This window comes from Pelodiscus sinensis, chromosome 10, assembly GCF_049634645.1.
Source record: "Pelodiscus sinensis isolate JC-2024 chromosome 10, ASM4963464v1, whole genome shotgun sequence".
NCBI classification, from domain to species: domain Eukaryota; kingdom Metazoa; phylum Chordata; order Testudines; family Trionychidae; genus Pelodiscus; species Pelodiscus sinensis.
In genome coordinates, this window is record NC_134720.1 from 25,381,014 (window position 1) to 25,405,313 (window position 24,300).

Genomic DNA, 24,300 nt, shown 5'->3' on the forward strand with positions numbered 1-24,300 from the left:
TTGGCAGTTTTTTAAAGGGACATTGTTAAGGGCCTAAAAGCAAGCTATTCTGCTGCATCAGAAAGATAGAAAATACAGCAAAAGACTGCCTTGGCTTAACCACGAGATCTTGCGTGATCTAAAAATAAAAAAGGAGTCATGTAAAAAATGGAAAGTAGAACAAGTTACAAAGGATGAATATAGGCAAACAACACAGGAATGCAGGAGCAAGATAAGAAGTGCAAAGGCACAAAATGTGCTCAAACTAGCTACGGGAATAAAGGGAAACTAGAAGACTTTTTATAAATACATTAGAAGCAAGAGGAAGACCAAGGACAGGGTAGGCCCACTGGTCAGTGAGGAGGGAGAAACAGTAACAGGAAACTGGGAAATGGCAGAGATGCTTAATGACTTCTTTGTTTTGGTCTTCACCGAGAAGTCTGTAGGAATGCCTAACATAGCGAATGCTAGTGGGAAGGGGGTAGGTTTAGAAGATAAAATAAAAAAAGAACAAGTTAAAAATCACCTAGAAAAGTTAGATGCCTGCAAGTCACCAGGGCCTGATGAAATGCATCTAGAATACTCAAGGAGTTGATAGAGGAGGTATTGAGCCTTTAGCTATCATCTTTGGAAAATCATGGGAGACAGGAGAGATTCCAGAAGACTGGAAAAGGGCAAATATAGTGCCCATTTATAAAAAGGGGAATAAGAACAACCCAGGAAACTACAGACCAGTTAGTTTAACTTCTATGCCAGGGAAGATAATGGAGCAAGTAATTAAGGACATCAGCATGGATTTGTAAAGAACAATCATGTCAAACCAATCTGATAACTTTCTTTGATAGGATAACGAGTCTTGTGGCTGAGGGAGAGGCGGTGGATGTGGTATAACTAGACTTTAGTAAGGCGTTTGATATGGTCTCACATGATATTCTTATCAATAAAGTAGGCAAATACAACTTAGATAGGGCTACTATAAGGTGGGTGCATAACTGTCTGGATAACCGTACTCAGAGGCTGTGTCTACATTGGCACCCTTTTCCGGAAAAGGGATGCTAATGAGACACTTCAGAATTGCAAATGCCGTGGGGGATTTAAATATCCCCCGCGGCATTTGCATGAACATGGCTGCTGCTTTTTTCTGGCTCGGGGTTTTGCCGGAGAAAAGCGCCAGTCTAGATGGGATCCTTGAAAGTAGGAATAAGGGATCTTCTGGAAAAGGGTTTATTTTCCGCAAGATCCTGTCTAGACTGGTGCTTTTCTCTGGCAAAACCCCGAGCCGGAAAAAAGCGGCAGCCATGTTCATGCAAATGCCGCGGGGGATTTAAATAAATCCCTTATTCCTACTTTCAAGGATCCCATCTAGACTGGCGCTTTTCTCCGGCAAAACCCCGAGCCAGAAAAAAGCGGCAGCCATGTTCATGCAAATGCAGCGGGGGATATTTAAATCCCCCGCAGCATTTGCAATTCTGAAATGTCTCATTAGCATCCATTTTCCGGAAAAGGGTGCCAATGTAGACACAGTCAGAGAGTAGTTATTAATGGTTCTCAATCCCGCTGGAAAGGTATAACAAGTGGGGTTCTGCAGAGGTCTGTTTTGGGACCGGCTCTGTTCAATATCTTCATTAACGATTTAGATATTGGCATAGAAAGTACGCTTATTAAGTTTTCAGATGATACCACGCTGGGAAGGGCTGCAACTACTCAGGAGGATAGGGTCATAATTCATAATGATCTGGACAAATTGGAGAAATGGTCTGAGGTAAACAGGATGAAGTTTAATAAAGACAAATGCAAAGTGCTCCACTTAGGAAGGGACAATCAGTTTCACACATAAAGAATGGGAAGCGACTGTCTAGGAAGGAGTACGTCAGAAAGGGATCTAGGGGTTATAGTGGACCCCAAGTTGAATATGAGTCAGGGTGATGCTGTTGCAAAAAAAAGCAAACATGATTCTGAGATGCATTAACAGGTGTATTGTGAGCAAGACACGAGAAGTCATTCTTCTGCTCTACTCTGCACTGGTTAGGCCTCATCTGGAGTATTGTGTCCAGTTCTGGGAATTGCATTTCAAGAAAGAGATGGAGAAATTGGAGAGGGTCCAGAGAAGAGCAACAAGAACGATTAAAGGTTTAGAAACACGGCCTATGAAAGAAGGCTGAAAGAATTGGGTTTGTTTAGTTTAGAAAAGAGAAGATTGAGGGGGGACATGATAGCCATTTTCAGGTATCTAAAAGGGTGTCAGGGTAGTCAAACACTGGAATAAATTACCTAGGGAGGTTGTGGAATCCCCATCTCTGGAGATACTTAAGAGTAGGTTAGATAAATGTCTATCAAGCATGGTCTAGACAGTATCTGGTCCTGCCATGAGAGCAGGGGACTGGACTTGATGACCTCTTGAGGTCCCTTCCAGTCCTAGTATTCTATGATTCTATGAACTGCTAGTCAAGCTATTCATTAATTTTTCATTACCATTATTTTTACTATTGTAGCACCTAGAGGCTGCAATTACGATTCAGATCCCATTGGGATAGACACTATAAAACCAGGAAGAACAAAATGTGAAGAGTTTACAATGTAAAAAGATAAAAGGCAGGACAAGACAGAGGTCTAGTAAATTGAAGTGACTTACCAAAGGCCACATCACAGTTCAGGGAGACCAACAGAGGTTTCCTCACCAATGTTTTCATTTATTTTTAGGTCTCATCATAAAACTACTATGCAATTGTTAGTAAACTAAGATTCACAGACCTATCTGTTTGTAAAATAATCCTGTGGTGCTTTCTGATACAATCTGTCCAATACAACACCATGAGCAATGTGTTTTACTTAACAACACAGAATATTGAATCAGCCTATCAATTTGTCATTGAATGGATACAGAGCTTTGAGTGGCTTGAAAGCTTGTCTTTTTCACCCAAAGAAGTTGTCCAATAAAAGATATTACTTAACTATCTTGTCTCAGCATTAAACAATGTCTGTGATGAAGAGAAATTCAGCAAATTAGTCATTTTATTCCTATTTAATCCAGGAAAAGATTGTTGAGTCATGGGGAATCTTTCCACTCACTTGAATACAAATTGGATCAAGCTTCAGTGTTATATAAAATGTTTAAGTCCCCTATTGTTCGCAAAGAAGTTCTACACTAACACAATGTTATTAAAAAAATACAAGTAGTTCTGTGGCATCTTAGAGACTAGCAAAAATATATATAGTATCATGAGCTTTCGTGAGCAAAATTCACTTCTTCAGATGAGCTGGAAGCTAGAGTGGAAATAACAGGAACCCAGAATGTATAACAGAAAAAGAAGGGAAGAAAAATAAAAAGGTATCCGTCAATTGTAGTACAAGTGATAATGAGGCTAACTGAATGGGATGGAAGTTCTCCATACTTAGCTTTTGATGTAAATGAGGTGTTAAATGTAGGGAAGGAAGGCTTTATAATGTGATATCCAGTTAATGTCTTTGTTCAAGCCCAGGGAAATAGTGTCAAATATGCAAAAGATGGTCAGTTTTGCTCTCTTTCTATGTAATTGGCTTGTGAAATTTCTTTGTAGAAGGAAGGCTACTTTTAAATACATTCATGAGTGCCCAGGCAGGTTAAAATGTTCCCCTATAGGTTTATGTGTGTTATCATTTCTCATGTCAGACTTGTATGCATTTATCCTTTGTCATAGAGACTGTCCTAATAGACATGGCAGAGGGGCACTGCTGGCACTTGATGACTTATATCACATTAGAGGACGTGCAGTTCTATGAGCCCGATATTGTGGCTTATGTGGTTAGGTCCTGTGGTGGTGTCACTTGTATGTGTGGACAGAGTTGGCAATGAGATTTACAGTGTTGTCTTAAAGTTGGCATTGTCAAGACCAAGTCGAGTCTCAAGTCACTACAGTTCAAGTCTCAAGTCGAGTCTTGAATCCCTAAAGTCACTTTCGAGTCAAGTCCCAAGTCGAGTCTCAAGTCTTAATTTAAAAAATGTCAAGTCACTTTTGTACAAGCCATCAATATCAGCATTTTCAGACAATTTTTTCACCAAGTCAATTTAACAAAATTAGCAAGTCTCAAGTCGAGTCTCAAGTCACAAACAATGAACCCGAGTTGAGTCTCAAGTGGAGTCACCTAGCCGACTTAAGTTGGACTCGAGTTCAAGTCGTGGGACTTGAGTCAACAACGCTGGAGATTTATAGCGGGGGTAGGTTTCTGGGTGAGTGTGTTTCTGGTGTGATATGTGGGTGCTGGAAAAAATTTGTTTCCGGTTAAGGATTGTCTGTAGGCAAGGATTGGCCTGTCTCCCAAGGCCTGTGAGATGATACTGTACTACGTACAAGATACTATACATATTTTTGTTAGTCTCTAAGGTGCCACAGGACTACTAGTTGTTACAGACTAACATGGCTACTCCTCTGAGACAATGCTATAAGGTAGGGATCTCAGTGTTCCCTCCAATCTTTTTCATCCGTGTTTGGATTTTTTTTATTCATATGCGGAATACATTTTATGTGCACTGAGGCATGTGTGAATGTGCACCACCAGTAGAAACAAAACTCCTAGCTGTGGGTGCTCTCTTAATCAGCTGGGCAGCATCTGAATTCTCCTGAGTGGTGGCACAAGCGTACAACTTAGAAGGAGCATTGATCTCAAACTCCCAGCCCACAGGTCATCCCTGGAGGGAGCAACTGCACAATCCGGCCTGGGAATTTTGTTAGGCTAAAGGAGTGGGGCTGTCCATTACTGTTATCCAAGACTTGTCCCTTCCTGCCACCACCCTGCCCTCTTCCCCCCCCCCCCCCCCCCAGGGTACCCTATCCTCCGAGGACATGGCTTCAGGGATTACCGGGGAGGGAGGCCTGGCACAGTGCAGCAGCAGGGGTTGGGGCCCCTCCCCCCATATTCCCTATGGTAGTAGGAACTGCAGGGAAGCAGAGAACCTCAGGGGATGGGAGAGAGCGGGGCAGTGTCAGGAAGGGCCAGGGCAGTGTCAGGAAGGGCCAGGGCTTAGGGACTCCTAGTTTGCTTGGCCACATTGCACAACAGCTCTGGCTGCGGATGGCCTGAGTGCTGGGAGTTTGAAACTCCTGCTATAAGATGAAGAGTATGTAATCAATCAATCCAATTATGGTCATAAATTTGTAAGGGGGCCATACATATAACTTCTTCCAATACATTGGGTGCAGTACTATTCAGGCTTACCCAGCAGCTACTAGGGAATACCACAGAAGCACTCGAGCAGGCTGGAAGAAATCTGACAGTCCTTCTGCCCACATAGTGAAGGATTGGTGCTGCTACGTCACTTAGGCTATGTCTAGACTGCAAGCCTCTTTCAAAAGAGGCTTTTTCGAAAGATACTTTTGAAAAAGCTTCTTTCGAAAAAGAGCATCTAGACTGCAACCTCTTCTTTCGAAAAAGTGAGCCGCTTTTTCGAAAGAGAGCACCCAGGCAGTCTGGATGCTCTCTTTCGAAAAAGCCCTGTTTGCATTCAAGAATGCCTTTTTTCGAAAGAGCACTTTCGAAAAAAGGCGTTCTTCCTTGTGAAATGAGAAGTACCGCCGTCGAAAGAAAAGCCGCGTTCTTTCGATTTAATTTTGAAAGAACGCGGCTGTAGTCTAGACACAAGTGAAGTTTTTTCGAAAAAACCCTGCAGTCTAGACACAGCCTTAGACACCTTTATAATTTATATTTTCAAATCCCTATCCAAACAGTGAACCAAAGCAGCTGCCAATAAGATTTATAGAGTGTTGTTGTAGCCATGATAGTATATGAGGGTATGTCTACACTACCACCCTAGTTCGAACTAGGGTGGTAATGTAGGCAACTGGAGTTGCAAATGAAATCCGGGATTTGAATTTCCCGGGCTTCATTTGCATAAAGCCAGGCGCCGCCATTTTTAAATGTCCGCTAGTGCGGACTCCGTGCCGCGCGGCTACACACGGCACGGACTAGGTAGTTCGGACTAGGAAGTTCGGACTCCTCGAGTAATGGTAGTTCGGACTAGGAAGCCTAGTCCGAACTTTCTAGTCCGTGCCGCGTGTAGCCGCGGGCACGGAGTCTGCACTAGCGGACATTTAAAGATGGCGGCGCCCGACTTTATGCAAATGAAGCCCGGGAAATTCAAATCCCGGGCTTCATTTGCAACTCCGGTTGCCTACATTACCACCATAGTTCGAACTAGGGTGGTAGTGTAGACATACCCTGAGAGACTCACAATGGGTGAGGTAATATCTTTTATTGGACCAACTTCTGTTGGTGGTAAAGACAAGGTTTCTAAAGAAGAGTTCCATGTAAGCAAGAAAGCTTGTCTCCATCACCAACAAATGCTGGTTCAATAAAAGCTACTACCTCACCTATCTTTTCTCTCTACTAAGGTTTATGGATGACTTGTGTCACCACAATAGTACAAAATATCTCGACAATATTGGCTGCATCTGGACCATTAGTTGTGTAGTAGGTAAGTCAATAATATTATCTCATTTTACCAAGACACTGAAACAAACACTGAGTCAGGTGGCAGAGCTGGATTAAGATAGCCAAGCTTTTGGCTCACAGCCCCATACCTATTTCACTAGCTCAAATTCCTTCCTACTAGATCATGCAGCTCTCATTAAATTAGTCCCTTTAATCTGCTAAATCTGTGTTTTCAATCTGTTAAGAATGCATCCCTAGAGACTTTTATTGGAGCCCCTTAACATAAAATATGACAAACATGCAAAATAACTAATGTAAATGGGATATTTACTTTACAAACATTTTACCACTAATATTAAAGGAGAGACCTCGATAGTTATCAATGGTAGTAACATTACTTCATTAAAAGACTCAATGGTTTCTTTTTCAGGTCCTAAGGAAACCACAGCAGTACAATTAATACTGCATTTGCCACTATAATTGTACTTCTGACATATTCAGAGTAGCCCCATGAAGGAAAGACCCATATATTTTGGCAATAAAAATATAATTATAGTTCTTGAGGATGTTTTCAGTGTTCTTATTACCCCCTTATAGCAGAAGAATCCATTGAAGGATTTTCTCTTTGGCAAAGGAGGAATTACACTGGTGTGTACTAGAATTTCCAACAATATACATAGATTTGCACAAGATCATGCACCTCTCTTCTGATTGCAAGGCCCATGAGGGTTGCAGGATGTCCCTGACAAACCAGCAGAATGTCCTTGTGACAGCCAAAGTAAACACAATTCTTTGATCTGCAGCTGCAGGGCCCTGAAATTATGTATTTGCAGCCATTTTAAGTGTTCATTATGAAGGCTAGATTTGCACAGCAAATTGACCTCTCATCTGTGCCGATCACTTTGATCAAGAACATAATGTTTTTGCTATTTTTGACCCTCTAACCATACAGGGTAAGACAAGCACTTGAAAATAAAAGTCAGAGTGGCTGAAATACAAGCAAACTGTCCTGAGTTACTGCCTGTTAATAAGCCGTAAGTGTTAGTCTTTGCTCATGGGAAAAGTGAGTGGCAGAAGAAGACAGGACTTCAGTGCATATATCCTGTTGCTTATTGAATGACTGCATTCACCTTGCTGCAGCTGGCATAAATCAAACCAAAACGAGCTGGGAGATGGTTCAATCCATTGGCATTAGGAGGCTGCCAAACCACCTTGGGAGTTTGGTTGGGCAGAGTGGGGGCTACTCTTTTCCGGAGGTTGCTTGATGATGCCTTTTCAATGGCCTGGTATGTTGTATCATCATGTTGTGACATGACAGGGCAAATGTCATTCTGTGCTATCAGCTCAAGGAAGACCCTGTTCCCAAGAAGCCCATTCCCACAAGCAATACAATGCTGTCTGCATAAGCTTACAACAGGTGAGGGGGAGAGGGCTGTTCCATGAGCGCATCCTTACAACATGGGGAAAATAAGGTTGTCAGCTTCCCTGCTGCTGACTCTGAAGACCTTGCACTGTGGAGGGCTGGGAGCAAAGAGCTGGCCTGGTGGACAGCTGCCAGCCAGGAAGGGCTCAATCATCCCCATGCCCTGCCTTGGAGCAGAACATAAGGCTAAATTAGGTTGCTGTGAATTCCTGTAATTGTAATCAGGAATGTAGGCCAAACTCAACACTTCATTTCAGAATCACTGTGATTCCTAATGGTAGGTCAGTGATATCTGTCCAATGCTTTCTCTAGTAGGGAAAATCAAATTTGAAGAATAACTTTACCCCCGACAAGTCTTCTTGCTATATTTGTTACTACTGTGGGTTTCTTGCAGAATTCTAATCGACAACCTGAAGACAGTTCTTGATGCTCAGTTTGACAGCAAAGTTCGTACTGCTGGACACAGTTATGTAAAATACAACGACTGGGACACGGTAAAGTCTATAAATGTTACACTCTCCATTCACTAAATGCTTTGGAACTGGGGTTAGAGATGTCATTAAACTTAACAATTGTATTATATAGATCACTGCTTGGACGGCTGACATTGCTGCTCAGAACGCAAAACTTGTGTCTCGCACTCAGATTGGGACTACATTTCAAGGGCGGCCCATGTACCTCCTCAAGGTAATTGTCCTTAATTTCTTTTTACCAGTCTGGTCTCTTCTTGTAACATGAATATAATTACAATATTTATTAAGCCATCACTAACTCTGGCATGTATTATAAATCCTCTAGGAAATCAAAACACATTTTGAGAGCTACTTCTATTGTGATTTTTTTTATCCTTTTGATTTAAGGTAAAGAGTTGAGAGAGTGAAACCCATAATAAATATTTTGGAAGTTCAGAGCTATAAATTTAACCACATTCCTGTGAGCATTGTAAATGATAATCTACCTTTATGTAATTGTTCACGCCATCTGTTGTTTGTAAACCCACTTACTATAAAGGGATCTATAAATGTCAGCCTATCTCGCAATTGAAAACAATTTGTCTATCTTCTTCAGACATAATTTTCTATCCCATAACTCTTATGAATAAATAAGATATGAAGAAATAAACAGGGGAGGGGAGAAACAGATTATTTATCCAAAACAGCACTAGCATTCACCAGAATTTATATAACCAACCTGGTCTTTTCAACTAATAACACTACACTATGAAATCTACCAATAATGTGTAGTAATGAAATAATCTGGGAAAATATGGGCTTGTCTACATTTAAACAAAATAAAGGAAATACTATTTTAACTTGAACAGCTTGATTGTCCAGAGAGGCAAGGCAAGAATATACTCACCTAGTATTAGGTTTCCAATTTAATCAAGGAATATATCTCATGCTGTTGTTAAGTTTCACCTTTAGAGTCACTAGTCTGGAGATAGAATATTAGTAATTTGTACATCAAATAGATTGTATTTCATCATATTTTATTTACTATAGGTGGGGAAAAGTGGTTCAAACAAAAAGGCCATCTTTATGGATTGTGGTTTCCATGCTAGAGAGTGGATCTCCCCTGCATTCTGCCAGTGGTTTGTGAAAGAGGTTGGTATATCCAGTAACTAAGAAAGGTTTTCACAAAACAGATCAACTGTAGTAGAACATGACAAAGAGTATAACAAATGTGAAACAAATACAATAATAAGATCTCCTGTTTGTCAGTCCTTGGTAGTTTCTAGTCTAGAACTTTCTAATTTTATTCTCTGATTTTGCATTTGGGTTGGAATAATACAATTTGGGGTCCTTTTTCCTCTTGAAGTGAAGCATATACATATTGTGGGACAGATCCTTGCCCTTGCCTCAGTGCTTTACCTCAGAGACCTACTAACCATAACCTGCTTTGGAGCACTGTTTACTAGTCAACAAATTACACTGCCTGATTCTCAATTGCTTTGCATCTTCTGTGGTCATTCATATGTGTGCAAAGTGAAGGAACCTTGGGTGCAATACACTACGGCTGTGTCTACATTGGCAAGATTTAGCGCAAAAGCGGCCGCCTGTCTACACTGGCCACGAGTATTTGTGCAAGAACACTGACGTTCTACTGTATGAAATCAGTGCTTCTTGCGCATATAATCTGACGCTCCTGCTCAGGGATAAGTCCTCTTGCGCAAGTGTTCTTGTGCAAGAGGCCAGTGTAGACAGGTAACATCAATTTCTTGCGCAAGAAAGCCCAATGGCTAAAATGGATGCTTTTGCGCAAAAGCAAATCTTTTGTGCAAAAGCACATGCCAGTATAGATGCTCTCTTACTCAAATACTCTAACACAAAAACTCTTGCGTTTAGAGTATTTGCGCTAAATCTTGCCAGTCTAGATGTAGCCTACCAGATCAGAATGGTAGCTTTTCTATGCCCCTTTTACACTCACTTTATACAGGTGTAGATATGTAAATGATCACACAAAACAATAGAGAATCAAGCCCCGAGTGCTGGAGTTTTCATGATGCCTGTGTGATAAGGGAAGGAGTGGGGAAATTTGTCTCCATAGATCATTTAATGTTGTATTATCTTTTGTGATGAGAGTTTCCTAGAGTCAGAAGTGTATCTATTGTCCTGAATGTCTCAGAAGGATCCTCTCTGTGCAAATTCTGTGTTTGAAATGGGATTGAGACATATTTTCTCAAATACAAATAAAAAGTTTTAAGAAGGTAGACTACAGGGAGGCAAGAGCCCTTATAGAATATGCGGTCTGGAGCATTGAATCCCTCTAAATAAGATTTTTTTTGGAGTGCTCTAAGTCTACTCACTTGCATGCTGATTTGGTGCATTGCTCGCGATCAGTGCTTATTCATCTGTGCAATTTTAAGTTAGAAAATTAATGCTTTTTTACAACAGTAGTGTGGTTCTAAATGATATAACCTGGGATTTATTCCTTGTTCTTTCCAGTACTTAAAAATATCTCAAAGCTTTAGCCTGTCTCAGATGTCAAACTGTTATTAATTCTAGGGTGCTTGGGCCAGGACCCAAGCCTACTGAAGTCAGTGGAAAGACTCCCATTGACTTCAGTGGCTTTTAGATATGACCCTTAATGAAGAATGCTACCTCAGAACAACATATTTGCAGTTTTGGATTTAAATTGGTGGATTGCTTTTACACACAGAGCCTTTTGAATAACTTCCTGAATATCAGATTAAAAGATTATGCATCAGTTGCAAAAGACAACACACGCTTTACTTTTTAAAATACATTTCAGAGCACCCAGCAATTACTGATTCAATGAAAACAGCAGCTCTCTTTTCACCTATATCTAGGCTGTTAGCACTTATGGAAGTGATACTGTTATGACACACCTTCTTGACAACGTGGATTTCTACATCCTGCCTGTCCTTAATATTGATGGCTATGTCTACACCTGGACCAATGTATGTATACTCCTCTTTCTGAAAAAGAATGTAATTAAACTGGTAAGTACTGTAACGATCCTACAGTATTTACATGCACTTTCTATTTCAGTATCGCATGTGGAGGAAGACACGTTCCACAAATGCTGGCAGCAGCTGCATTGGTACTGACCCCAACAGGAATTTTAATGCTGGGTGGTGCAGTAAGTATTGCCTAATATTTGATGAAAGTGAACATTGAAAGGTGCAGCATATAACATATCAAAAGGCTACTTACACAGAGATGGAATATCCTCGCTCCTTGAGTTGGTCCTTCCAGCTATGGAGCAATCATCAGCAACAACACTCCTTAGGGAAGCTTATGTTGTTGTTGTTGTGCATGCCACATCTGTCCCTTTGGGTGAACAGAAGTCTTCTATCAGTAGGGCCATCAGTCTGGAAATTTCTATAGGCACTGAAATGATACAGGGGGAAGCATTGCACTATATATAATGCAAAAAAATGAAAGCTACAGACTTCCACTCGAATGCCCTGTGATATGTAGCAGACATTCAAGGAAAGGTCTCTAAAAAAGCACTGCAGGTCAACAGAATTGTTCACCCCTCATATGAATTCATTTACCCAATAGGATGACTTACTTCGGTAATGTATAAAATGTTCTTATTCCTCCAAATATAGTACCTGTGAAAAAAATATTTTGGCAAAATGCTTTGCTATATTGTCTAAAAGGGTGTGAGCACATAATAAATATTCTGTCTCTGTATATCATATATGCTCAAGGGCAGTGTTTCTCCAGTGGTACAAGTACCCTTAGAGGTACTCGAGAGAAGTCTGGAGGGTACGTCAACACAACTGAAATTTGGAGAAAACTGAATTTTTTATTTAAGTTTTACAGCACTTTATTATTTTTGTACTTTTAACACCCAAAAATTTCATCACCCACCCAACTACGATTAAGTTGTTTAAACAAATGTGTTTCAATGGAAGAAAAATGTTGTGTGTCTGAAAACTGTAGGTACTGGGGGGGACTTATAATTTTTTTTTAATAAAGGGGAACTTCATTTAAAAAAAGGTTGAGAAACACTGCTCCAGGGGACTAACTTAAGGTTGCCTAAAAAGTCTTAACTTTTATGGTCCATTGACATAATTCTGTTTCATTACATATAAGCATTCGCCCCTCCCCACAGGTGTTGGTGCCTCAAGAAAACCATGTGATGACACTTACTGTGGAAGTGCCCCTGAGTCTGAAAAGGAGACCAAGGCACTGGCTGATTTTATCCGTAGAAATCTCTCCACTATCAAGGCATACTTGACCATTCACTCCTATTCCCAGATGCTGCTGTTTCCTTACTCTTATACTTACTCCCTTGTAAAGAACCATGCAGAGTTGGTAAGTAGAACACAAATACTGTAACACTTTGTAATTTTGGTGAAATAGGGAGAATATGCACATTTCTTCACTTGCTATTTAGATCAGGTTAATTTCAGAAATTTTCTTACATATTCTAGGAAAAAAACTGGACAATCAGCTTTCAAAAGTAAATTAGTTTTTTATAGCAAAAGAATTTGAAGAGCATTGAGGTATAAGTTTAACTCAAGAATCCCTGATTCATCTCCATCATACACAAGTTGGATTTGTCTGCAAGAATGTGTTTGTCTGCAAATAATGTCATATAGAGATGTAAATTATATCACATTGCTTCCACTTTATTCAATGGGTTACAGTGTATCTGGCTGCAATACATTTCAAACAAACTTCATGCTCAGTTGGCCAGATCCACAGCTTGTGTAAGTTGGCATAGCTCCATAGCTTTAATGGAGCTAGAATGATTCAAACCAGCTGTGGATCTGCCTTAAAATATCATTATTTAATGAAGTTTAGAGCCGCACCCAACTTCTAGAGATTTTTAAGTCTGATAAAGGCAATTTAGTAAGTGAATTATTTATCTTTTTTTAAAAAGGCTGAACATGTAAAAGTTGTAAGATTTCAAAAATATATAATAAAAATAATAAAATGACTTCAATTCTCTAGAATATTAGCAATTAAAAGTTGCCATGAAAAACATCACAACAAACAAAACGAAAAAAATCCATTTTGACCCTTTCTCTTCCCGTTAAGCTGCCAGAAATCTAAGGCAATGGCATTACGCTGGCTTTACTGTTGCAGAGCTTTGACACATTTGTAAGGGCTCCCACAATGTTCTATCTTAATTCTGAAGCAGAAAGGAAGAGTATGCCTAACTTAATAGTTTTGCTTTGCACTTCTGGAGGCTTACTTGAAAAGGGGAGCATTAAGAGATGATTTGAGGTTTGTTTGTTATAATATTTTACATGTCAGAATTTTAACTGTAAATATTCCAGTAATTTCTTCCATCTTTTTTATTTGTCTTTGATTTTTACTGAATGTTTTGAATTTTAAATTTCACACATGAGAGCTCAGTCTAATTAAATAATATAAACTCCTGAACTGCTTCTTTGTCTTGCTCACAGTTTTCTCCATATGCCAGAAGTTTGCATGATCTTCTGCCCAGTTTGCTGAGTCAAGCCCAAGTGTGATGAAGCATATTGCTTCAAGTGCAGCATGTTTCTCACATCATTACATTCAGATGGGAAAAAGTTATATTGACACTCAGACACAAAAAGTACAGTAAAACCCAACTTTAAAAATACACAAAATTAACACTAAGGCAGTGTCAATGTATCTTTTTTCGTTTTTCTTTTCTTTTTAAAAAATCCTGGGTGAACAATTTTCATATTCACTGTTCTGTCTTATGCTTTATTGACTAGAAGAATATCAAATATTGAAGAGCAGCTAAAATCATCCATGCTAAGGTCTTGCAATTTTATAAATAAATAAAAAAGCCCATTCCCCTTCCTTTCCTCCCCCGCCCCTCTACTCCCTGTCCATCCACCCTCCTTTTGGTTTAGAGATTGAATCTTCCATTCTTCAGTATTAAAAAATGTAATTCAGGAAGGCAAGAGATATGTGTCAATAAACATCCATTTGATTTCACTTCATATAAGTTAATCTTTCCATTGTAATTTTATCCCATATTTTAAATCAGCCTCAATGTTCTCAGGGGGAAGTTTTATTATTTTTTCTACAAAGGAGCACAGCCTATCACTACTAGAAGGCTGTGATCCGATCAACTGTTCTAATTCCAAAATGTATTTCCTTAGTTAGAACTCCCAACAAAAAACAGCAGGGTCCCAGAGATGCTAACTTGTACTAATATTTGGTTTTACAAAAGAAGGATACTTTCAGCCAAAATCCTTGGCTTTTGCTAATGAGATCACCGTGTAAACCAATCAGCACTGTCTGTAACTGGTAACCGTGTTAGTCTGAATCTGCATAAACAACGAGAAGTCCTGGAGTACCATAGGGTATGTCTACACTACCCTCCTAGTTCGAACTAGGAGGGTAATGTAGGCATACCGCACTTGCAAATGAAGCCCGGGATTTGAATTTCCCGGGCTTCATTTGCATAAGCGGGGAGCCGCCATTTTTAAAACCCCGCTGGTTCGAACCCCGTGCAGCGGGGCTACACGGGGCTTGAACTAGGTAGTTCGGAATAGGAAGCCTAGTCCGAACTACCTAGTTCGAGCGCCGTGTAGCCGCGCTGCACGGGGTTCGAACCAGCGGGGTTTTAAAAATGGCGGCTCCCCGCTTATGCAAATGAAGCCCGGGAAATTCAAATCCTGGGCTTCATTTGCAAGTGCGGTATGCCTACATTACCCTACTAGTTCGAACTAGCGGGGTAGTGTAGACATACCCATATAGACTAACAGATTTATTGAAGCATAAGATTTCATAGGCAAAGACCCACTTCATCAGATGAAGTGGGTCTTTGCCCACAAAAGCTTATGCTTCAATAAATCTGTTAGTCTATAAAGTGACATAGGACTTCTTGTGTCTAACTGGAATATTTAAATGTAAAGGGCCTGATCCAAAGCCCATTAAAATAAATTAAAAGACTACCATGAACTTGAATGGGATTTGGGTAGGTTCTAATGGTGTAGCTTTCTGATGACTAAGTATGTCCACGTGAACAGTCACAAAGAAATTAGGTTTTTCACTTAGCAATTCCTCCTTGGTTAAAAAAAATCAGACAGAGAAAAAAAAGGAGGAGAAATAAAGGGCATTATACTAAATACCATGTAATGTGTCTCATATCAGCAAACTTTTGCCTAGATACAGAATTCAGAGAGAGGCTGAAGAATTGTCATCAGAAGCTTTATATAAATTGTTCTGGCAAATAAAGTGACTATAAATCATGCTCTAAATGAAGAAGTAAAATTTAGAACTATTATCTTATCTTAGATGTTTATTCTTACTCTGGCAGATCTAATAAATTAAAGGAAGTATAGTTGCTATTTCTTATCTTTTTCTGAGTGGGATGAAATATGTAGTTAAACAACAAAACCTCGCATGGCTGCTTATCATTATTAACATATTGCTCCACACTGTTTAATTCAACAGTGTGGGGCTAATGCTCCATTATAAAGTGAAACATGAAGGAAGGGAGCAAAATCAAGTAAAATGTTATTGAAATCACCCTAATCCTGCAGAAGAGGGGAACAGAGGCACCAAAATAGCCTCTTCCTCCTTTCTTCCAAGCCCACTGACCTTTCCTTTAGGCACAGTCTGCCATGGGGCTCTGCAGGTATTCAGAAAGAACAGTGGGTTAGGAGGTGATGCTGGAAAGCAGTCACTCTATGCAGCATTCTTCTATTAGAACCAGATGCAGAGCAAATATCCACATGGTTGCTAATTACACTAATGTCACTCCATGTCTTCATTGCCTCTGGAAGAGGAGTGTAGAGAACAGGCTGATGGACAGTAGAAACTGACAGCATCACTCTTCATTGAGTTTTGCTTCCAAATGGGATTGAGGCAACAGGGAGCAGATCCCAAGATCAACAGTGGTGGAGATGGTTTTGCCCCAATATCTTCTGGATGGTTTTCAGGCCATGCTCCCTGTCCCTTCATAAAGCCTTTAAAAGGAGAATGAGCTGCAACTTCATGGGCCAGATCCGTAGACCTATTCTTGTGCTGCCAGGATAGTTGCAGAGAAAGAAGGACAATCTGCTAATCTAAAGAGCCAGGTGGAATTTCCTCTTGTTAGGTAATCCCTAATGGCACGTCTACACTGCACAGCTATTTCAGGATGCTGGAGGTATCCCGAAACAGCTACCCTATGTCTTAACAAGCCGCCCATTATTTTGAAATATTTTTTGAAATAATGGGCACACTATTTCAGCATCCCTATAACCATCATTCCATTAGGGTTAAGGGATGTCTCAAAATAGCATGTTATTTCAAAATTTGGCACTATGTAGACCCGCCAAATTTAAAAATAAGCTATTTTGCAATAGAATCAAAATAAGATATGCAATTTACATAAAGCAAATTGCGCATCTTATTTCAAGTTTAGGGTGCTGTGTAGATGCACCCTAAATGTGTGAAATGGTGCCTGCTTTCTTGGCTTCCAAGGCACGACAGGGCACTGTGGAGGCATTCTGGGAAGTCCAGTGGTCTCAGGCTTAGAGGGCCATTACAAGTTACAGAGGCCTTGATGCTATTCTAATTTAAATTCGGGACAAAAGTAGCCCTTCATTGTTCCCAGTATCAGGGTGGAGGAATGTGGTTGAAACCATTTATGATACTTCTCCCCGCTAACCCCAGAGCATGTGAGGTACAAACACAGAATTTTCCCATCTATGTAGGTGTCCCCAGGTTGCACGCAGCATTTCAAAGTGGCAGCGCCACAGGGAGCCCAGGGTCAGCAATGGAGACCCCAGCTGACCCAAGGCTCCATGCGGCACTGCCACTTTGAAACGCCGCAGGAGCCCAACATCAGGATCCTTGCAGCGCTGCCACTTTGAAGTACCCCTGCTTCTCCCCTTCCCTCCCCACCGCTGCCTCTTTCTGATAGAGGGAGCAAGGGGGGAAGTAACTAATCGACAAGCCTCTCGAGAATTCAATAAGCATTTGCTTATCAGATAGTCGACTAATCCTTCACATTCCTATTCGGGGTGCATAAAGAGGATAATTTCAAGCAGAAGTTAGAGGTTAGAGTTTTACTTCTAGATTTGACCCTGATGCAATCACAGCTAGAATATTGTTTCTAGTTCTGGTGCACTTAATTCAAAGAAGATGTTCTGGCCTTGAAATCTATGAAGGTATGAATCCCACACTCATTTTATTTCCAGCAAAAATAAATACAACAGCCTCAATCCTGTTTTATACTTGAAATAGGTTAAGACTGAGATACAGTAGTTGTAGAAACCACCAGATTCATTCTGATAGATTTCTGAGCATGGGATGGGGGTTAAGGAGCTAATAGAGGAGTTAGACTACTTTTTGGATTTGTACCTGCATAAGGAACAAATATATTAATAATAGGCTCTTCAATCTAGTTGAAAAGACATAACATGCTCCGGCAGCTAGAAGTTGAAGCTAGACGAATCTGAACATGCACAAGCAACAAATCTTATGTTAGCAAATGGACTATAATGGGGTGACACTCAGCTCTCACGAGTGCCCCCCTCTGGCCAAGTGGATGTGCCTGCATTCTCTCTGTTTGACAGCCAAAAGCGTCTTTGGCAACTCAGCTCTCCAGCCAAGTCGAACCTTGTGTGAATCGAACCCGCTTCTGGGGGTATTCATCTACCAGAGGTCCATCTCAGTGCTCTCCACTAGTGCCCCTCGGTCTGTTTCCTCACTCTACAGTGAGTGGTGCCCCCAGGACTTCTCTTTCTGCAGGCAGCATCCTCGTCCTTGCCTTCGGGTACATCTAGACTACATTATTTTTTCAAAAGGAGATATGTAAATTCGGAACTAATTAGCATATCTTCTTCCGATCACTTTTTTGGAAACTGTTTTTTTTTAAAGAAAGCAGTTTAGATGCGGTTCTTTTGAGAGAAAAAAACCTTTTTCGAAAGAACCCTGGCACACCTCATTTTTTGAGGAAGACGGGTTCTTTCAAAAAAGGGGATTTTTTTCAAAAGAACCGCATCTAAACTGCTTTCTTTTTCGAAAAAAATGCTTTCAAAAAAGGAATTGGAAGAAGATATGCAAATTAGTGTCAAATTTGCATATCTCCTTTCGAAAAAAGAACATAGTCTAGTACCCTCAGGGCTCTATTTCAGAGTCTCATCATAGTTCATTAGTCTCCAACCAGCTCTCCCCATGGAGTTGTCCGTGGTGCTGCTGCTCTCTCATCCAGCCAGCCTGGCAGTGTACACACCTTGAAGGCTCCAGAGACACTGACTGCTGCTCTTTTCCCCAACTCCTTTTATAGGCCTTCCTGGCCCCTGATTGGCCTCTTCCTCTGCAGCTGCTCTTGCCTTCGTGATGGATCTCTCAATAGCTTCTCTACTGAGGCAGGATGTGGCAAGGCCACAAGCCTTTAGCAGGGGACTTCGGCAACTAGTCCACCCTGCCACATGGACATAAAGTAATTATCCAAAGATTAGACTTTTGTGGCATGTGTGGGGCAGAAGGCTGCTTAGCTGAACTTTTATTGGCTACCTTACTATTCATGTTGATTACTGCATGTATGGGGGGAATGCACCCTCCTGAACTAGACTTATATACCATTTAAAACCTATTTGAGCCCTTAAAATAGGGCTTAGAGAGAAAAAAGAGATTCAGCCTTATGCAAGTTCTGTGCAAAGGAGTGAATTTCTGCCATATCACATCACACGTTGAATATTTTTGTGATAACTATTTACCTCTTGATTGAAAACCAGAATCAGTAAACTAGTTCTGGATTTTACTAGTGTTCATTTTGGGGTTCTTTGTGAACAAAATCAGCATAAAGAATGGTTGGACACGTATGCCTCAATGGGGCATAATTAGCTTTTGGTCACAGGAGCCTGAACCCGCACTTTTTCTGTCTTTCTGATAACTTCCTTTACTTGTTTCGAGTAGATGTTGGTGCTCTTAACTGTGAAGCAAAGTAAACAAAAGGAAATAATGCAAAAGGAAGATAGATAGAGGTAAATTATTTTTAGAAGTGGCTCCTGGAGCAAAGAGGAGGAAAGTGAGTATCATGTATACGCCTGCTTCTCTCATTACCTAATACAATAGTGTGTTCTGTTATCAAACTGAGCTTGTAACTGTTTTGTAATGCCTGTGTAGAAATCACAGCATTGAGTACATCCAGTCATATTCAAGTTCTCACATTGGATGGACTCACTTTGGACTTGCAGTGCTACCATGGCAAAGGGAAATCAAGGAATCCCTAGGTAATGTCTGTGAAAGTTACAATGAGAAGAGTGCAGCTTAGAGCCCCTTGAAGATAGCTGGCTTCAGAAAGGCAGTGCTTAGAGCATATAAAAGAACAAGATAGGGGTAGAATGATACGCAGTGGCCACGAAGCACATTACTGTCCATAACGTATTTTCAAGATCCTATAGTCATTATACATCAAGAATGTCATCAAATATCCCACTGATGTCAATGGGAGTTGCTTGGGTGTAGCAACTGCATAATCAAGGCCCCTGGAGTGTTTTTAACCAGCAGCAATTTGCAGAGGTAAATCTGAATTGATGATACAAGAGCTGCTTCCAAAAGAAAATCTATTATCAGGTACAAGGTGCTTAGCCTGCTGTATTATGCCTTAGATGCAATAAGGAGAGAGGCTAGAATCACATGCCTTTCCTTAAAAGCTAGTAACTGAACTGCCAGTAACTGAACTGTAGTTCGATGGGATAATGAGATCAGGGAACATGATCCTTTTGTGACACTAATTAGCTGACATGCTGAAATGGAAACAAAGCTGAGAGATCAGCACAGAGAATATTGGATTCTGGAACAGGCAGGCTACGTCTACACTGGCCCCTTTTCCGGAAGGGGCATGTAAATTTCACTAGTCGTCGTAGGGAAATCCGCGGGGGATTTAAATATCCCCCGCGGCATTTACATAAAAATGTCCGCCGCTTTTTTCCGGCTTTTAAAAAAGCTGGAAAAGAGCGTCTAGACTGGCCCCGTTCCTCCGGAAAAAGTGCCCTTTTCCGGAGGGTCTTATTCCTACTTTGAAGTTGCGGAACTTCCAGACACTGCGGCTACGTCTACACTGGCCCCTTTTCCGGAAGGGGCATGTAAATTTCACTAGTCGTCATAGGGAAATCCGCGGGGGGCCTTATTCCTTTTCCGGAGAGTCTTATTCCTACTTTGAAGTTGCGGAACTTCCAGACACTGCGGCTACGTCTACACTGGCCCCTTTTCCGGAAGGGGCATGTAAACTTCCAGACACTGCGGCTACGTCTACACTGGCCCCTACTTTGAAGTAGGAATAAGACCCTCCGGAAAAGGGTACTTTTTCCGGAGGATCGGGGCCAGTCTAGACGCTCTTTTCCGGCTTTTTTAAAAGCCGGAAAAAAGCGGCGGACATTTTTATTTAAATGCCGCGGGGGATATTTAAATCCCCCGCGGATTTCCCTACGACGACTAGTGAAATTTACATGCCCCTTCCGGAAAAGGGGCCAGTGTAGACGTAGCCGCAGTGTCTGGAAGTTCCGCAACAAGTCAGAGAATGGAAGGCCATTCTGCAATGGAAGGCATAAATCTGGAGTAAGTCCTTTCACTGCGGTGATGCTACTTGCTTTTCACTTGTGTAACTGACACCAGAATTTGTCCCTGAGAGTGAAGGATTCTTGACAGCGGAGCCAGTGATGTGTCATACAAACCCCATACTGGAGAGCAATTGGTTAAGGAGTCACTCTGGGCCCAGGCAGCTCTGCCCAGCTGTACCCGCAAAGCCTGCACAAGCTGCAGGCGGAGCAGCTCAGCTTGGGATGAAAGCTACTGTCCAGGAACTCTTATTGCCTGAGAACTGGAAAAGCAGACCTAATAAAACCTACAGAGGAGAGACAAGTGACTGACTGTGCCACAGGATTCCTTATTGCTTTTGCTGACATAGACAACACGGCTACGCCTCTGAGACTTTGCTTGTGATTCCATAGTTTACTCTGAGCAGAAAAGGAGGGTTTGATTAGGAAGTGATGCGGGACATTTGTGTAGCACTGTAAGATGCAAAACATACCCACTCATCATCAGGCTCTTGTTTGGAGCTTTTGGGTCCAGGCTCCCCTACCCATTCTCAAAAGATGAAATCAGTAAAACCCTTATATCAGTGGAGAGGCCCACTGAAGAATACCCTGACCCCCAAATCCCCAAATTAAGGTGAAAAACCTAAAGGCCTTGGGGATGCTTATGGCCAGGACTAAAAGGGTATGTCTACTCTATGGGATAAGATTAAGATACACAACTTCAGCTACATTAACTGCGTAGCTGAAGTTGAAATACCTTAACTTAACTTTAGGCGCTGTCCACACTGCAGGAAGTTGAAGGGAGAACACTCTCCCTTCGACTTCCCTTACTTCTTGTGGAAGCAGGACTATTGGCATCGACTAGAATGTGTCTCTCAGTTTGACTTATCGTGTCTTCACTGGACCCATTAATTCGAACCCTGGCAACTTTGATCTTCACTGTAGTGTAGACATACCCTAACTGAAAAGGGCTGACAATCTGCTACACCCCTGACTGACCACTGGGCAGTACTAGTTGTAATGTTCCTCTTTTATAGAGCCCCCGCCAAGAAAGCAAAAAAGAGAGCCCTGTGACAAACCAGATGTTCAAATGAATGTTGAGAACCAGTAGAGTCTGTAGAAAGCGAAATGTTTTTTAAAATTAACCACAGCACTGCTTCTTCTTTTATCAGCAACACAAAGAACGTAAATCTCTAGGCTTGGTTTTCATCTCACAAAAGTTAGGCATTGTTTCCCCTTTTGAACATAATAGGCAGGCAGACAAGATGAGTCAGAGTGACCTAATTTCTGTTTTCCCACTGTTTGAAGAAGGAAAATTGTTTGCCAGCATTCTTCCTTTTTTTTTTTTTTTTTCCTTTTTTGACTTTTAAATATTCTTCCTTTGGTTACTATAAAACCATTCCATTTTGGTGCTGAGGTTTAGTTTTTTCAAGCTTTTCATACATTAAGGGTACATCTACACAGCAGCGTTATTTTGGAATAACATCAGTTATTCTGAAATAACACAGTGAGGGTGTGTCTAAACTACATGGCTCCGTCAATGGAGCCATGTAGATTAGGCTGATCAGCAGAGGGAAATGAAGCCGCAATTTAAATAATCTCGGCTTCATTTAAATTTAAATGGTTGCCGTGCTCTGCCGACCAGCTGATGATCAGCTGTTTGTCCGCAGATCGGGGCAGTCTGGATGTGCCATGGTCGACAAGGAAGCCTTTGTCGACCGGCGCAGGTAAACCAGGTTTCATGAGGCATACCTGCGCCGGTTGACAGAGGCTTCCTTGTCGACCGTGGCGCATCCAGACTGCCCCCATCTGCTGACAAACAGCTGATCATCAGCTGGTCGGCAGAGAGTGGCAGCCATTTAAATTTAAACGAAGCCGAGAGTATTTAAATCACGGCTTCATTTCCCTCTGCCAATTAGCCTAATCTATGTGGCTCCATCAACAGAGCCATGTCATTTAGACACACCCTGTGTGTCTACACTACAATCCTTTATTTTGAAATAATGTCGAGCTGGAGGACTTCTTACTCCAATTCATGGTAACCCTCATTTCATGAGAAGTAAGGAAAGTTGAAGGAAGACTATTCTTTCTTTGACTTCTTGCTTTGTAGACAGTGCCAAAAGCCACATTAAGCTATTTTGATTTAAGCTATAGCTTCATTTAACTTTAGTCCTGCTGTGTAGACATATCCTAAGAGAGCAGTTGGGAAAGCATGTTGCCTGATGATTACAGGAAGGGATCTGGTATCAGGACCTCCAGGTTCTGTTCTTAGCTTTGCTACCGACTTTGTGGTGTCACATAGGCATATTCAATTTACTGAATTACAAAATAAGCCACCATGCTCTAACCTGGAAAACATGAGAGTGTCTTTCAACAACCAGGAATTTCAACTCCCAGTCTACAAGCACCTTTCTTTACAGCTGCTACCTGCTCATTATGGTAATTCTGATCCAGAATAGGGTCATACTTTTCACAGGAATTTTTCATAACATATTTTTCTCATAGCTGATCTCTTAAATTTGGCAGAGACATGTAGCTGATGTTTTAAATTTGCCATTTGGCAGCTGGCTGACACTTAACGCCTTCTCTCCTTCTAGGAAATATTCCTATTCTATTTTTCTTAGTTTTTTACCATTGAGAAGATGACTACACTATATTAGCAGCATGCCCTATCCACAATAGGAGGCACAGCCATTTTATAAGTTTCCTATATTCACTAATTTCAGTTGTACATGTCTATACAAGGAGGCAAATTACAAATTTTCAACACAGATCTCTTTTGTGAGGTGAACAAGAAATCCTTTTTCTACAGCTCCCAGCTGCATGCACATGTATTTAATTCAATATAAATAAAAGGTGATGGAGCAAAATTTGTTACATCACCATTAGCCAAACTCTAATGTCCAAACTCTGCAGTTCTTATGGACATCTGTAACAAAACTGCCATGGATTTTAATAGGCGGAAGCATGAACTATTAAGCCAATTTTTCAGCAGTGGAAGGTTTAATTATTCTAACTGTTAAGATTCTGAGGTTGTTGCTTTATATGTCACAATATCACTTTTCTTACAACTGCACATGTGGTGGTGTATTTAGAGTAGTCGGGCACTGTGTGCAGCTTCATTTTTAAGGTCCTCCTCCCCACCCCCAGGACCCAGTAAAGAAAAAGACCGTTTTCTCTTTCTCTCTCCCCACCCATCCCATTTTTCATACTTTTTTCTTCATCCTCCTCATCCTATATTACAACTCTGAGGTTGGGTTATGGGATGGAGTGAGAGGGATGGCGTTACCTCAGGCGGCACAGCTCCCAAAGCGACTGGTGCATCCCTCTGGCAGCAGCTCCTCAGTAAGGGTGGGCCACTGGAGTACTCTGCTCTCTGCTGCCCTCAGGCACCACTCCCACAGTTCCCATTGGCCATAGGTCCTGGTAAAGGGGACAGCACAGTTGGTGCGTTGTGCTGGGCAACTTGTGGAGAGGGAGGCAAAGTCTGCAGGGCGCTGCCTTAGCTCAGTTGCTCTACTGCTGGCATGTCTCT

The 24,300-nt window shown here is 41.3% G+C and overlaps 1 protein-coding gene and 1 long non-coding RNA gene across 3 annotated transcripts in view; one reads left to right on the forward strand and one right to left on the reverse strand.

The window, feature by feature from the left end:
* The window catches only part of LOC112544625 (uncharacterized), a 48,252-nt gene that overhangs the window by 20,821 nt on the left and 3,131 nt on the right, over positions 1–24,300 (reverse strand). For both annotated transcript variants that reach the window (XR_012906235.1, XR_012906234.1), the window contains exon 2: positions 11,485–11,661. This is a non-coding gene — a long non-coding RNA (uncharacterized LOC112544625). The remainder of the gene's footprint in view (positions 1–11,484; positions 11,662–24,300) is intronic.
* The window catches only part of LOC102455777 (carboxypeptidase B), a 39,545-nt gene that overhangs the window by 12,016 nt on the left and 3,229 nt on the right, over positions 1–24,300 (forward strand). The window contains exons 4-9 of the mRNA XM_006115917.4: positions 8,202–8,301; positions 8,393–8,494; positions 9,310–9,411; positions 11,118–11,228; positions 11,320–11,410; positions 12,395–12,597. Of these exons, the coding sequence (XP_006115979.2) occupies positions 8,202–8,301; positions 8,393–8,494; positions 9,310–9,411; positions 11,118–11,228; positions 11,320–11,410; positions 12,395–12,597 (709 nt within the window). The remainder of the gene's footprint in view (positions 1–8,201; positions 8,302–8,392; positions 8,495–9,309; positions 9,412–11,117; positions 11,229–11,319; positions 11,411–12,394; positions 12,598–24,300) is intronic.